Source organism: Anopheles coluzzii, chromosome 2 (genome assembly GCF_943734685.1).
Source record: "Anopheles coluzzii chromosome 2, AcolN3, whole genome shotgun sequence".
In the NCBI taxonomy this organism is placed as follows: Eukaryota; Metazoa; Arthropoda; class Insecta; order Diptera; family Culicidae; genus Anopheles; species Anopheles coluzzii.
Window position 1 is genome coordinate 40,477,250 of NC_064670.1, and position 15,597 is coordinate 40,492,846.

Genomic DNA, 15,597 nt, shown 5'->3' on the forward strand with positions numbered 1-15,597 from the left:
CACGGACCAAACGAGCTCATCGGCAGTGGATGTTCTACCGCAGAGTGATCCTAATTAGTGGAGTCAACCGTGAATGACTGTCGCTAGTTGTCGTATGCAAGGAAATGACGCTTTTTTTCGCACCGGCACATAAACGATATGCGCTGGTGTGGTGTTTGGATGGTGCAAATATTTACAGATTCACTGTTTGTCTCGAGCTCTGCCTACGGCTGTTAGGAGAGTAGCCCGCACTGTAATCTGTCTTCCCGGCTGCAGCATCATGCTCTTTTGCACGTCGTCAGTTTTTAGTTTGACGGCTCGACGAGAGCGGACAAGATTCGTGTAACGCGTACGAGAATGCCGAACGAGGGTCGTTTCGGTGTCGGACGACTCTGCAGCTTGTAAACGGGGAGTTGGGCAGAGCTACTTAAACTTGGTTGACCTCAGGGCCATAAAATGCACCAAGAGATAGGCTAAGCACTGTCTACGATGAGCTCACGCCATGAACGCCTTCTGTTGAGGTGGTTGTGTATCGCTTTGAGTTTGTGAAGGACAGATATTACACGAAGCAGAAAAAAGATATTGAAACTTGAAGAGAACGCTCAGTTTGACAAGATTTGCAAAATTTTCTTTAATAAAAAGTACGTTGTGTTGTAGTATTTACCTGATGCCATGACAATCCACGCACTTTGACATTACGTGATGGTGCCGAAATCGGTCGACGAAATCAATGAATCACTTGATTGGAAGGTGTGTTACTTCATCAAGGCAATTGCTGAAGAAGAAGCGACACCGGACGGGAAAAGATTACCATAATGTTTGTTGATTTACATCAGCTTCCATCCGCAGGTATTTGGGTTTGGATCAATCGACGGACAGAGCTTCCCCCGAGCGATGGTCACGGTGGTTAATCACATCGACACTGGTTGAACGCCGGACGACCACCAATCGCAGGCTTAGCGATGTCCCAAATTTAGTCATCTAACCTTGAAATGAAATAAAATCATCGTTTTGTTATTTTGGAGGTGGAACAGGTTTTGAGGTGTCATAGTCAAATTGATGCGATAAGTATTTGGAACTATTGTCATTTATCGTATTTTCGAATGAGGCTGGTTCATCATTTAAATAGCGGTTATCATAAATCTGGCTGAAGCTGTCTAACCGAGCTACAATTATTCTAACCTTGAGAACGAGTAACATAGAAGAAAAAGATTGTGGTTCGAGATAATCCTAATACCTTTTAAAGGTGATTTCTCTTTCGTAGCGCTTTTTGGGAATTGAAAGCTTTTCGAGTGATCTTGATGATTATTTGTAGCTCTTCTTGATATCCACAAGTCTTGCGATGGACTCTGTATCATAATGATAGAGATTATTGCCCTGAAATGTTAATTGAAAGTTCAATTAGCGACAGAGTGGGACTGAAAGAATTATGTATGCCACTGATCACTATGCCCTTTTAAGTTCACTCAAAGATTTCCTTTAAATATCTTTGCATTAAATGAGTAGCAAAACATTTCAAACTCCCCTTCTTTTAAGTGTAGTGTTAAACATATTATTCGTTTAAATCATTGAATCATTGGGTATCAATAGATATTACACTGAAGTAGCTCAAGTACATCCTCTAAACGGTTATCGCATGGTGGTGTGAAGATCGTTCGGTTCACTAGTTGAAACAGATGGTTAAAATGTGGCAATCTGCTATTCGAAGAGTGAGGATTACAACAGCTCATAAACCCCTACTCGATTTTTACGAGATTTTTCTGCTTAGTAGTTGGCCTTTGAGATGGTTCAAGAGCTTGTTGATTATAAGAACGATTTAGTTCTCCGAGGCATGTGAATTTAGTGGGAAATAATTGGCTTCTATGTGTTTGAATAAAGAATGTATTTCTATGTGATAGAATGTCCTGTGTCAAAAATTTATTGTGAAACAGAAAGGTTTGAATAGATCACATAACTTACGAACGTTGCTATCCGAGATTACAAAGGCCTTCAGTACGCATAATCTTATTACATCATATCAATAATGAGTGACACTTTCACTGGAAGTAATAAACCATCTAGTTCATCACGTCCATCCCGGTAAGGCACCAACGCATGACATCAGCGGCAGATCAAACACGTACGGTCAGGCGTGTGAAACAAGATATGTGACTGATCGTTAATGTGTGGATGTTTTCGGGAGGATTTTCCAATCTCCTTTGCCGATTGTTGCATTTCTATTTAGCTTGACGAGCAAAAAACCTTCCCAATCCACCCCCCCCTCCCCTTTCTTAGATCATCATCGTATTCTTTTCACGCACACTAAAAGTGCCGCCCGAGCAACGTTTACATGCGCACGGAGAATTAATGTCGGTAATAACGCGACTCGAAACGGAGCGTGGACGATCTGGTCTGGTGTTATTTGGGGTTTCCTTACCGGCACAGTGGAACGCGCTTTAGTCTTAATTATGGCTCGTTTAAATGTTGAGCCAGCTCTACATGTGGACGCGGATTGGTGCTGGCAGTAGGTCGTTGCGTGGTAACAAGGGTGGGATACTGACGGCATGCCGCAGGGGTGCCACGGATGGCAGAAGTCAATGGCAATAAATAACGAATATCAAGTGCCGTCGCTCCGGATGAACAAGGGAAGCCACCCATGACATCACCTTATTAACTGAACGCCACTAGTCACTAGCGTCACAGACAAATTGTTTCAGAGTCTGGTGTTCTGTGGAGTTTCACTGAAGAGGATCAGTATGCATCATATGGTCATAGATTTTTGTGCAATGAATAAGATATGTGTGACTGTACTAACTATGTACAAAAATAGAAATATTATGATTGAAAAAAACGTACATTGCTCCTAGCGCCACATTAACCGGACAATGCACTTAGTAGCGGTTGAAACTGTCGTAGAGATCAAAGTAACTAGCTCGAACGAAACAGTTCCCACCATTATGGATGAGTACAGGAATGTCTACGAATGATCACGATGAGTGATCTGCACCACACTTAAACAGTATCGATTGTTTCAATCGAATAAGCGAAAGACACAAGAAAAACGACGAACCAAAAAATAGAAAACAAAACAAACGCTTCATCTGTGAGCCATTTCCGCGGGGAAGTTGCTGGAGCTGGGTGGACCATCTGATGTGCTGCCTGTAAGTCAACAGACAAGTTGGCACTATCATCACCACCAGCTTCGCTGCCGGATGGTTTCAACCTTTCCGGGTTCGAGTTTCGCTGTGGTATTTGTTTGGAATGCTTCTTCCGTGCATCTCTCGTGCACGCTGTCAAGCGGTCACCCGTAACAGGAACACATGATTTCCCGCACTGTTTAAAATAGCAAAAACGGATGGATCGGCGGCTATTTATAGTCCCGTTCCTAATGCGTCCCATATACACTAAAAGATGTCGAAAAGGCGCGCCGTCGGCGTTTATGTCGATGGACTTTGGTAATGTAGCTTAGGTTTGGCCTGGATCGACAATATTCAGTAGCAATCCAACCAGGCAAAAGAATATAGATGAAGAGCATCAAAAACAGGAACAATTAGAAATATTATTTTTAATAATTGTATAGTTCTATGGATGAGTTTTGATTCTATCACTTTGTTTCAAATACTTTTTTGATTGAATTTCGGTATGGGATCATAACAATACAATGTTTTTAATGTTCCAAAGATAAAATAAGCAAATGCATGTGGTGCCCCAATCCCAATGTGCCCGATGCCAGTAACAAAAAGGAACACCCAATTTTAATGAACTCATTCAACAACTCCACGCATATTTGGAATAGGAGTGAGGATGAAAAGATTCCCGCTCCGATGTGTCCCGCCGGCCCGCATAGAATCTGCCCGGCACGTGATTCCCACACGAGACCCAATTTGGTTGCTGCACCATACGAGCTGGCGTTTGACGGGACAAACGATCACTTTGAAGCACTTTATCTCCATTTCACGCTGACAAAGTGTTCGCTTCCGGTGCACGAGCGAGCAGCACTTGGACCGTTGGGCCGCACGGGCGGCAGCACCGACCGATGGGGAAGAAGAAAGAAGGATGATTCCTAATCCGCAGGATGATATCATACCACTTTGCGTGGTCAAAACTGTTGCCATACGATTTCATTAGCATTGTGAACAGTGTATATGCATATAGGCTCAAATGACCACAAGCCGAGCACAAGATTCGCTGAGAATGATGCGCGCTCCCTCCCTTCTACCTCCACCCATCGTCCCAGCGGCGGTTGTTGGTGGGAAATTGTGCTCGTGTCAATTTACTTGCAGACCACGCAGCTTTCTTAGCAGCGCCGGGCCCAAAGCCGTGTCCGGGTCCGACGGGTTTGTTTGCGTTTTTCATTTACATATATTCTAACACGGGGCGCGATTGTGATGATGATCGGCCTACGTTACACTACCGGCAGAGGGATCGTTTTGTGCATTGGCTTCATTTGCGTGGCAAGAGACTGTCCGCTAAGATTTGTACAGTATAGTGCGAATATACGTTCATATAGCATTGTGAAAAATAGTATTATGAATTATTAATAGTGTTTTTTCTTAGCTAATCTCCAGATTAAGAAACTGTTGCTAGTATATCGTTCAGACAAATCAACAATACAAGATACAGAATTGAATTTATTGCTATACATATCGAAACTGCACTACTTGTCATCGCCACATTGTTATATTTTATTGCTGCACACATTTTAATTACCTTTAATTACAAAGGGTCTTCAGTAGCACTCGATACTGAAAAACGAAACTATGTACAATTTCAAATTAATAATAATCGTTCCAATCATTCAGCAACAGTGTAGAACATCATGTCTGCGCAACTCGGGAATCAATTGAACCAATCATGATACAATTTTTCCTCGTTAGCGGCAGAGTCATTCATGGGACGCCATTCAACTTTTTGTTCGATTCAACTCTTTCACTATCACTTGATTGTAACAGCTCCATTGCATCGTTGTCACAATGATGTAATAATTATATCAATTGCACCGGTCAAAGGATGTAAACCCTTGCATCGAAACATCGTTCGCTCCTTTCTTCGTGACGCACTGTATGAGCGCACTGGCTCAGCTGCTCACGCAGCTCATCAAGTAAGCCGCTCTCCATGCTAATCTGGTGGTTTACTCGATGCGACTGCGCATGAAAAAGCTTTTTGCCGTTGTGCAACTCCGCTCGGTAATGCATCTGCACTAATGCTAATCGTAAAAATGTATACGGTGCCCGGTCCGAGTGTTTGTCGGCGGCTGCGAGATTTTACTTTATACGCTGGAATACTTAGAGGGGAACGAATGGTGCAAGGATACCTTCCCCACGGCAGAATTGTTGGGTTGGGTTTGAATTAACAACATAAACACACTGGCGTTAGTAGCCGTTATATGAGTTAGGATTGGATGGCGCAAGAAATAAGCCGTCACTGGCGCCCAAAGCTGACGACTGCCCTTCATGGGAGTTTTAAGATTTCGCAAGCGGGCCCCAACCATCAGTTCACAGCTGTTTGACCTATTTTGACCATATGTTCTCTTTGGTGTGCATACTTTCTGTATGTCCTGGTATTCGAACTGTTTCAACAGCTTATTGTTGTAATTGTAACTAACGTCAACCAAGTGTACATAACACGTTTAAAATATTTTTCAAAATTATTAAAAAAAGTATTAACTTACATTCATCGAGCTATAACACCGTTCTTTCGTTACTTTTGTAAGTAAGCAGTTTTATTGTAACTGTTTTAATAACATATTCGAAATATGCTTATTACCAAGACATGATTATCGACACTCTGTACGGCAAATGCGACCAAATGATTCGGTAAATGACCACTTTAAGATGTGTTTCTTGCACTTGTGTTCATCTCGGGTGATTTTTTTCTTCTTCCATTGGCCCTTCCGAAGAATGTGAACATGAGAAAGATACTACGTGAAACTCATCTACGAGCAGAACTTTTCTACACCTTGTTTCGCTTATGGTGAACCGTCCGTCATTGACCGAATAGAGATGTTGGAGGAGTGGATGGAGAGACATTATCACTCCCTTCTACGATCTGACACGTGTTTTGCTTCGTACATTTTATGTTGATTGTTGATCAGATAAAAGAAGTTATGAATGAGACGCAACAGGAGATGAGCTGAGATTGTTTCAATCGATGTTTCTTTGTTTGGGTGAGGTTTTTTGGTGCACATTCTTGGGTTTGTTTTCGATGCATTAAAACCATACGCTGCACACCGAAAAACGAGTGTACATTCTACTGGAACTAAAGAATTCTACTAGAACTTGAACAATACGAGAGGAACGCTTCTACTCTGAGTGGAAAACATAATAGAGCTGTTCATCATCTTCCCAAACGTTACACTTTTTGAGTTTTTCTTCCATCCCAATCATCCTCTGCTCTGTTCGTGCCATTCCAAGCCCACCAGCAACAGCGTCCCGAGCGTTCCGTCAGCCGAAAATGGGCTAGCAAATGAACCCTCCGGGCAGGAAGTATCTTGCTCGTTGCCAGTGGTGCCGGCGCATGGACTGTACGCTCGGTGTGCTCACTTTGTTTCACATTACTTTACGCTGCCCTTTACCGAATCCTACCGACCCCGGCGACGAGAGGACAGGCCATCGACCACCAGCAACACCTAATAAACGAGCGAAAAATGAGCGCGTCGTGATGCCGGTGGTTAAAATTGCTGTCGCGTGCTCGGAATATTTGATTAAACGCGATTTCGGGGCAGACTTCTTGGTGGTGCAAACGAACAGCCAAGAGATCGGAGCGCGTTGAACGGCACACAGCGAAAGTGACCGCGCCGCAGTATCAGTCAAAATGGGTCCTTCAACGTTTCGGCACAACGGTGGGGGGAAGAATGGTTTAATAAAAAAAAAACACACACACACATTGTGTCATTCTGGATGCAATTTCGTACCAAAACCGGCAAACACGGTGGTTGGAAAGATTTTCCGTTCATTGTAGAAGAGTAAAAAAAAATATCTTGCCATCGATTTTTGGATTGTCTTGTAAAAAAAGTTTCACCCTTACCAATGGCTTTTTTGTAATGTTTTTAAGCTTTGTTGTTGAGCAGTGTAAGCAATGTGTGAAATTAAAAACTTTAGCGATCGATTTTTTTAACAGCCTGTTTCCTCCATTTCTTCCTCAGAGTGCCCGGGACAGCGACCTGGTGTTCGAAGATGAAAAGCCAACCGACTCATCAAACTTTGACAGGCTAATGGATATGGAGAATCAAGAAAATCTTCGATTATTTGCCGCTCAATCGAAGCCCATGTTTGACCATTCCGACGAGTCGGTGGACATCGGTGAGCCAAACGGGAGCGACGAGCTGTCCTACGTCTCGGACGACGTCGAGGAGTTCGGCGAGGTCGACAATGAGGCCGAAAATGAGGCCGACAATGAGGTTTCACTGCCGGATGAAACGCCAAGCGATGACTCCAGCCAGAGCTGGCTGGTGCGCAACGTGAAGCGCATCAAGCGCAGTCTGGACAGCTTGTGGAGCGGCTCACAGCCAGCCGAAGCTGACCGCAGCAACGGCACCAAGCATGGCAAGCAGAAGAAAAAGGCGAGCGCCCAGGAAAAGCCACAGAAGCTGAAGAACAAAAAGAAAGCGCAGCTAACGAAAGAAGAGCGACAGCTGAGGCGCGAGCAGAAGCTGGCAAAGGATGCTGCTTCGGTCACGCAAACGAAAACTACCCGGCGGTCCGGTTCCGGAGTGCATCAGAAACAACATCAGGCTCACAATGCGATACCGGCCGTTGGCGGTAAGTCGAGCAAGCTCGGTGGCATACGTCCTAAGCGCCAGTACGATACGTTCGCCGACTCCGAAGGCAGCGGTTTCGAGGGTTCCGGTGAATCGGCACCCGGAGAAGATACGTGGACATTCTGTAAGTATAACCATCGTCCGGTAGGCAATGGGAATGCGCTTTACTGAGATTTACTTTTTTTTTTGTAGATAAAATGACAATCACGCTGGATGAACCGTTCCACAGCAGTATGCGCGATCCTCGTCAGAATGCCGAAAAGCTATCGCACGTCAATACGCTGGTGAAGAACCTGATCGATGAGGCACTGCGGACGGACTTTGTGGTGACAGCGAAACGCTTTGAGTGAGTAGCAAACGATGCATTTAATTTAATGTTCGTGAATGTAATGGCCTATTTAACGGTTGAATTAGACACAGAATAATTCAATTCAGATATAAGAAAGATAAACATTCCCAAGGGTAAGGGGGATTCCGGTTCAGGCGAAGCAGCGTGCCGAAACAAAACACGAAGCGAAATAATCCGAACAGTCAAAATGAACAAATCATCGCTCTTGCATGCAACATTGCATGCTAAACCGGCTAAGCTTTCGGTTCATCCGTGAGATTGACTGCAGATTGGTTCATCCGTGGGATTCGGATTGACGACCGGTGCTCGCAAGTGAGTGAGGAAGAATTTACAACACGAATGGAGTTTCTCACTTGTTGTTTTGCCGTCTCGCTTCATCTTTTGCTCACGCGTGAGTGAACGGAGATTTGGCGCAATTTTTACACGACTAACTTACATACCGAACACCACGTGGTTGAACGCATTATGGGGATACTGGGATAATTAGTTACGTTTTACTCGATAATCATAATCAAATGTAATGTTGTTGAACATAAAGTTATTAATTGTTGTTATAAATTTTAGCCCATATCCGTCCAGCAACCAGCTAACATTGGTAACGCTCGAGCTGAATGCACCGAAAGACTTCAACCTGGACGAAATGGAGGATAGAATCCGTTCCCAGCTTGAGAGCGGTCACTACGAACTGCGCCCGGACGGTCTTTCCCTGGTGCTGGCAGATGACACCGGTAAATATGGCGTATCACCCATTTTAGGCATCCCATTCCTAGGACTTTTTTCTAGATCTAGCAACGTAGTCCCCCCAGCCCACCCTTTGAATGAATAATTTCTTTTGCGTGTGTGTGTGTGTCGCGTTACTGCCACGCGGGTGGTTTGTTTGAGTATGTATACATACACATTAACCGAAGAATGCTGGATCAAACTTCCGCAATAAGGTCCACTTTACTCGACGGCAACATGACAGACGTGCGAGATTTCGTTCACGCACGGTCCTTTTGCTGCTCACTCTACCCCATGCACCGTTGCCCCTTATGTTAACGCTTTCCCTGTCCTGTTCCCATTCATGTTCCGGCGTTCCCGCGTTCCTACGCTTGCTACGCGCAGGTGTAGATGCTGACGATCTAGGCAAGGATGAGGTCATTCTTGAACCCTTCCCGGCTCTGTCCCGGGATCCCGTCCGCGGCCCCGCCCGCGACCCCGTTCGTGACCCCGTCCGCGACCCCATCCGCGACGATGAAGGCGACGAGGAGGAGGACGATGAGGAGGACGAAGACGAGGATTACGCTACCGATCGACCGATCGGTGGCCCGAACGACGTGGATGACGTGGAGCCGACCACGGTGCGGGCTCGCTTCGGCGATTACGATGCGGAGGAAACGCAGGATCTGTGCCGGGGCGACGACAAAGTGCGGTGCGGCAAGACGTCCGTGTACATTTGTGCGGTCCAGTGGTGTGACGGCCGCCCCGACTGTCCCAACGGCGAAGATGAAAACGCACCCGAGTGCCAAAGTTGGTTATGATTTATTTCATTGTTTGCTCTGTTGCCCTCCGCGTCTTCGCGTTTCGCACACTTTGGCTTGCTCTATTGTTTTGTTTGTTACCTTCCATTATCCCGCTGCTTTTCTGTGGGGAGCTTCCAATCCAATGATCTTGCCTGGGCTTCATTCTTCACCAACTGCTACTGTGTGTGTGTGTTTTTCGGGTTTCTGTTTGATTTTCCCATTTTATTTGGATTCATCCGATCTAATTTCATCTGTTAATTTGCTATGATTCGAATACTTTGTGTAAGTTTTTTGTTTTGATCATAACTAAAACAAATTTGTGCTGTTTCTCTTTCATGTGAGATTTTTCATTACATTTTTCATTATATGCCTTATGTCACTAACTATCTCATTTCAAGAAACTTAACCTTGGGGCTAAAACCATAATCGCTTTCATTCCACATTGTCTGGATGCTGTTTGCGTTCCATATTTTCTAAGAACAATATCATCATCGTGCATCGATTATCATCAAAGTCTGAAAGCCTCTAGACTCTCCTTTATCTCTTTCGCCAACCACACTGTTTTTCCCACTTCCATCTGCATTTGGTTCCTGTGCGTTACTGTGTGCGTTTTTGTGCTCTTGTTTTGTCCTTGTTCTGTTTTGAGTAAGTCCTTATAGATCTGTGTGTGTGCGTGTGTGTCTGCTACCTTAAAATCAATGAAGCAATTTCACGAACCACCGATCCGTGAGTGGGTTCACGTGGCTTAATCAGCTAATATTCTTCATGCGGTAATAGCGATTCCAAATCACACCACTGTCAATGCTTTCGGCGGGGTTCAGTAACAAAAATTAAACTCTTATTGGTTTGCTCTTTCATCGGTGTGCCGCCTTGTCCGTCGCCATTTTCAACGCTTCACTTGATCAGTTCGTAACGGGTAACGTTTATTGATTTGCAATTGTTTACCCTTTTTTCCCACACATCTATTTTTGCCGTGCAACACACACACACCAATCAGAGTGCGAAAAGGACGAGTTTTCATGCGACGGAACCAGATGTATATCGCTTGCGAAGAAGTGCGACGGCCATCGTGACTGTAGCGACGGACAGGATGAAGCCGACTGTCCCTCGACGGGTAAGTGTAATTTTTATTTCATTTTTTCCCTCGCTTTTCGTATTTTTTATATGTTTTGTTTAAAAAAAGACATTATTTGTTTGCAAGAAACATGAAACCAAAAGGTTCTTATTTTTCCATTCAACTTTAAGTCTTTCGTTGCCACACAATCCAATGGCAAGTAAAATCGAGTGTCGTTCCATTTTCACCACCTCCAGGGTGGGCAAGAAATAAAATGAACACTGAGTTCCGTGGGTGGGCAGCAGTACAGAGTGACAACCGGGCGTCGTCCACCAGGCAGCATCCAGTTGTGTGTTTTTGCCCACGCAAAGCAAAACGCATCGCACACCCAGCACAGCTGCACGGTTTCGTGCTTCATGCTCGGGTGCGCAAAAGTTTCCGCCCCATTTTGTGGTGTGTGCCGTTTGGTGCGATGATGATGGGTTTTGTGTATGTGTGTGTATGTTCGTTATCATTTATACTTGCCGCGTGCAAGGACAGGACGACAACGCATAATTTCAGAGCAGCATCCTTTCCGGCGTGAGAGTCGAAGTCACTCGTGGAGCATTTTCCGCCCTATCCAGACGTGTTGTGTGTGTGTTTTTTTTTTCTCCGCGTACAATTTCCAACCCTCGAAGAAAACCGTCGCGCTTCCCGTACAGTCGGGTCGGGTCGGTTTCATCGATGTACCGGAATGCTTGGACACCCTTCACGACTCGACTCATTGCTGTACCACCCGCGGTGCGACTAATGTATGCTCTCGTTTCGGGATTCAATGCCATCGGGCGAATGAATTTTCCCTTCCGAGCTATAGTTGGTGTCTGTATGTTTTTTTTTCTCGTACTGGGTGTGTGTGTTACAGTTCTGTTTACTCTAGAAAAGTTGTTGCTGTTAGTTATGTTATTGTGACACCACGTGGAACGCCCTACTTCAAGGCGTTTTTCATTCGGCCCTTTTAAATCGAAACCGCAGCGAAAACAAATATTACACCCGGTTTTTAGGGGTTGAATTTATTTACTTTCCAGCGTCGTAAATCAAAATCCTACCAAACGGTTCCATCCTAAAGGCCGCATTACTTGCAGGGACCGTGTAATCAAAAGGGTGAGATGTTGGTGCGCGTAGCTGTGCATTTGATTTCTGCACTGTAATTATAAATATGTTTCGTTACATAGAAAACTTATTTGATACAATTGTTTCCGCAAAAAAAGGTTCAAATAGGCTTTTACAAACCACACCACTAAAGCAAATGTGAAAGAGTGGTGTTTTTTTTTATTAAAAAAGGTTTCATTAAAGTTATGCCACATTCAGTTGCCTTTGTTACACCTAAGCCTTTCTACAAAAGCACATCCGGTCGACGAGTTAGGAACAGGTTCATAAATGAAAGATAACCCTCATCGAAATGTGACGAAAAGCTTTTCAAAAGGAATTTCAATCGATTAAACTAGTGTAAAAAACTAACACAACGAGATTGAACCAAAAACCGAAAACCGAACGAAAGGATGATCATATTACGAACCTCTCCTGAGGGCTGTTGGGTAGGCCAATACACACACACACTCGCCTTCAGGAAATTCAATCCACGCTATGAAGTGGTGTACCGATGTTTTATTGAAGTGTGTCGCGCTAGTTGATATGAACCCGAGCGATTTTTGATTTTTGGAGCGATGAGATTAGAGCGTTACATGAATCTAATTCGCTGTCCACGCATGCATTGAGAGCTTTTATTTTATCAATCATCTGATGCACCGGCAACATAACACGATACGTGGGGTGGCTTCGTGACGATTTTTTTTTAGAATTTCGCACCTCTGCTTGTACCTGGCAGCAGTGAGAGGGAACATGATGTTACCGACATAAGCGTAAAAAGAGTGGTAATTTAAAATTCCTCTTGAAGAGCCTCACTCAGGTGAACATCGGCACGGTCGGGGGCTCGTTCCACAGAGTGTGCAGTAGGTTGATGCTGCACCGGTGGCGGCATAAATCCTGCGACACCGACACGAACTCATTTGACACCCGAATGAAGGCATCAAGGGATTCGATGGCGGTGTTGAAAAATGTTTGGTACGACGTGAGAATTCGCCGGGATTTGTTTTCCACGCTGCGGAAGCGTACGGAGCGAAAACGTGCACCGTTCGACGCCCGTTTGGCTCGTTGCGGAAGGTCAGGACGACAAACCGACACCGACAGAGGGACAGGGTGAGTAATGACGCCAATGGGCACGGCATGCATGTCATCAAGCGTGTAAAAAATCCATCCTTTCATTGAAGGATTCCTTGCTGGCGGTAAAAAAGAAGAACGTAGAAGAACGCTGGGAAACCCTCGGCAGTGAGAGTGAGAAAAACGCCAACCGTATCGCAAACGTTATCTCTGCAGATTTATAGATCAAACATGTTTCATTACCACGAACATGATGTGTAGGCATACTGCCTTCCTTTTTCCTCTTGCGCTTGCTCATACATACACACACACACACACATACCCTTAAAGTTAAAAGCAGATGCCCCGGAAGAGTGATACGATCGTTTGCGCTAAGATGTGCTGACGGTACGAGAGCAGTCGATGCGATTTTTATTTTCCGCTTTCGCCATTTTCAGCACCACCACCATGCATTCACACTCCCCCCCCCCCCCCCCCCCCACTTCGGCCAGCAGGGGAATGCAGGTCACTTTTCTTAGGACGACGCTCCCGCGTCCAGCGTTCGTCATAGATGTATGCAAATGCAGGGTGCAATATGCATATCGCTAATTGGTCGAATCTAATTACTAGACGCTGCTGCTACTTGTCGGTGTGTGTGTGTGTGTGTGTGCCCCGTTTGTGCCCTGTTACTACGAGACGTTGGGCTCATCTGTGCGCCCGTTTGCCGAGCAACGAGTCTTGTAAATCGCGAGAGGAACCACTTAAAGTTCCACAGTTCCGGATGGTAGCCTAGAAAGCATAAAAGTGAAACTATTTTCGGTCCAGCTTCCGTGCGTTTAGCTTAGAATGGTGTAGATGCAAGTTCGCTCTACGTTTGGAGGGTGGCGAGAAGGGAATGTTTTAAGCGTGGCCTAGATTATGGTTGGTTTGTGTAGATGAGCATCTATTCCGTGGCGCGGTGCCTTTAAGTCGATTCACAGCGAAGCCGCTCAAGATAGAGCATTATTATTTGTCTCAATTATGTCACATCGATTGCCACTTCCTAGAATATATTTTTATTCTAATCATGCATATGAAATCTAGATGTATGTTTTTTTCTGTGTCAACGAAGAACTTATTGTTAATTCATAAAGGTAGTGAGCAGAGATGAATAAGTCCTCATTGCTATTAGGATATATTAATTAGCTTACAGACATTTCAATTTATTGCAAGATTACATAATAAAAAAATAAAATAAAATTTATTATATTAAATAGAATCTCTAGACTTTCTAAAACAATAAAATTTGCAAGTATTGTCCAATTTGTAGCCTATTGAAAGGAATTTTGATTCGGAATTTTCTAAATAAAATTCAAATAGTTAAAGAACATTTTAAAGAAAATCCTAAGCAGAACTACCGAAAAAGAATGGAAAGGAACCATTTGAGCAAGGTTTAATTGAACCATCACCCTCAAACAACAGGTTTCGTTTTGGTTTCATTATCTCAAGTAGTATATAAGTATAATCATATCCTCTAGTCTTAGAAACACAAAAGAATCCTCTATTAAGGTGTGAGCCATCTGAAGTGTTGATTGCAGTGTTTACACAAGAGCCTTACGAGATGATGACCGCACGAGGAAATATTTTGTAGGAAAGCGGCTATTACCGTATATTTTCTAGCTGGATTCTACCTTTTTGATAATTGTTTTCTGAACCGGAAAAAGGATCCTGTTTCATTATCATTTGAGATGTAGTTTTTTTTTTAATAGTTTAATATACTTGAATCTCATTGCAATTAGGTTTATGTTTGTTCATCTCAAACTCCTCAGGAGGAAGGTATCATATGGTCTTTTCCATTTTCAAAGTTATGCAGCGCATAATTAATTTCACTACAACTTTAAACTGGCGGGTTTATTGTAGTATATCTATTCTCATTCACTGCTTTATTTATCACAGAACATTGCGCTACGTTTGCCAAATCTGACCGGGTAAATAGCAGTAACTCAGCCACGAGCTATTTCTGAGCTGGAGTCTGGTCAATTCTAGGGCCTCGCTGCCCGTTTGCTCCGTTTCAAAGCGAAGAAGCGAACAACTTTCTATTATACAGGGGCTTCATGCAGTTCATTATCGTATCGGTTTCGCTAATGAATTGTTCTAGCGTAGATTTACTACTCCTCCACAGAAACTTTTCATCGGTCAGACGACTGTGTTTTGCAAATGCCGGTCTAGGGCTTTCTCCTGTCCGTAGGAGAGCAGCTGAGAGCAAACAGTCTCACACGTAAATAAAATGTTGCTAGGGATTCTGCCAAACAAGAGATACGATAGACGACAAATATGATTTGACCCAGCTTACCTATAAAAATGTCATCAAGTTAAAAACGAGAGCACGGCGCATATCGTACAACCATGATCTAACCTCCAAGACAGTAACGTTTACTGTCTTGCCGGCACAGTCCAATCGGGCGGGAACAAAACGCCAATCTACAGTAATCACGATAGGTTTTACATACCAGCGGCCCCCGGCCGATCCATTTTGCGCAAGTTTGTCAGACGAAGCCACACAAATTGGACGGTGGCAATCGCTTTTTAAAAACTCGCTACCAAACAGCTATCGCGGCCAGCGTTTGCATGGTGTGCGCTGATACGGAGCTTCGTTTTTGTCTCAACCGATTCCAATTCGATTGCGTGACTTCAAATATTTATTATGAGCCGCACACAAACTTCTAACGAATAGGGCTGTGCTTTGGCATGCCACGAGGTTAGGATTGAGAACGTTTTCAGCAAAGCAAAACTTAGACCCTGTCTACTCTGCCCCGCGTCT

The 15,597-nt window shown here is 44.2% G+C and overlaps 1 protein-coding gene across 20 annotated transcripts in view; it reads left to right on the forward strand.

Moving 5' to 3' along the window:
* The window catches only part of LOC120948875 (basement membrane-specific heparan sulfate proteoglycan core protein), a 96,576-nt gene that overhangs the window by 26,216 nt on the left and 54,763 nt on the right, over positions 1-15,597 (forward strand). For 19 of the 20 annotated variants that reach the window (XM_040365684.2, XM_049606619.1, XM_049606621.1 and 16 more), the window contains exons 3-7: positions 7,103-7,841; positions 7,910-8,063; positions 8,631-8,794; positions 9,171-9,575; positions 10,566-10,682. In XM_040365684.2, the coding sequence (XP_040221618.2) occupies positions 7,103-7,841; positions 7,910-8,063; positions 8,631-8,794; positions 9,171-9,575; positions 10,566-10,682 (1,579 nt within the window). The remainder of the gene's footprint in view (positions 1-7,102; positions 7,842-7,909; positions 8,064-8,630; positions 8,795-9,170; positions 9,576-10,565; positions 10,683-15,597) is intronic. The other variant, XM_040365700.2, reaches the window with a different exon arrangement.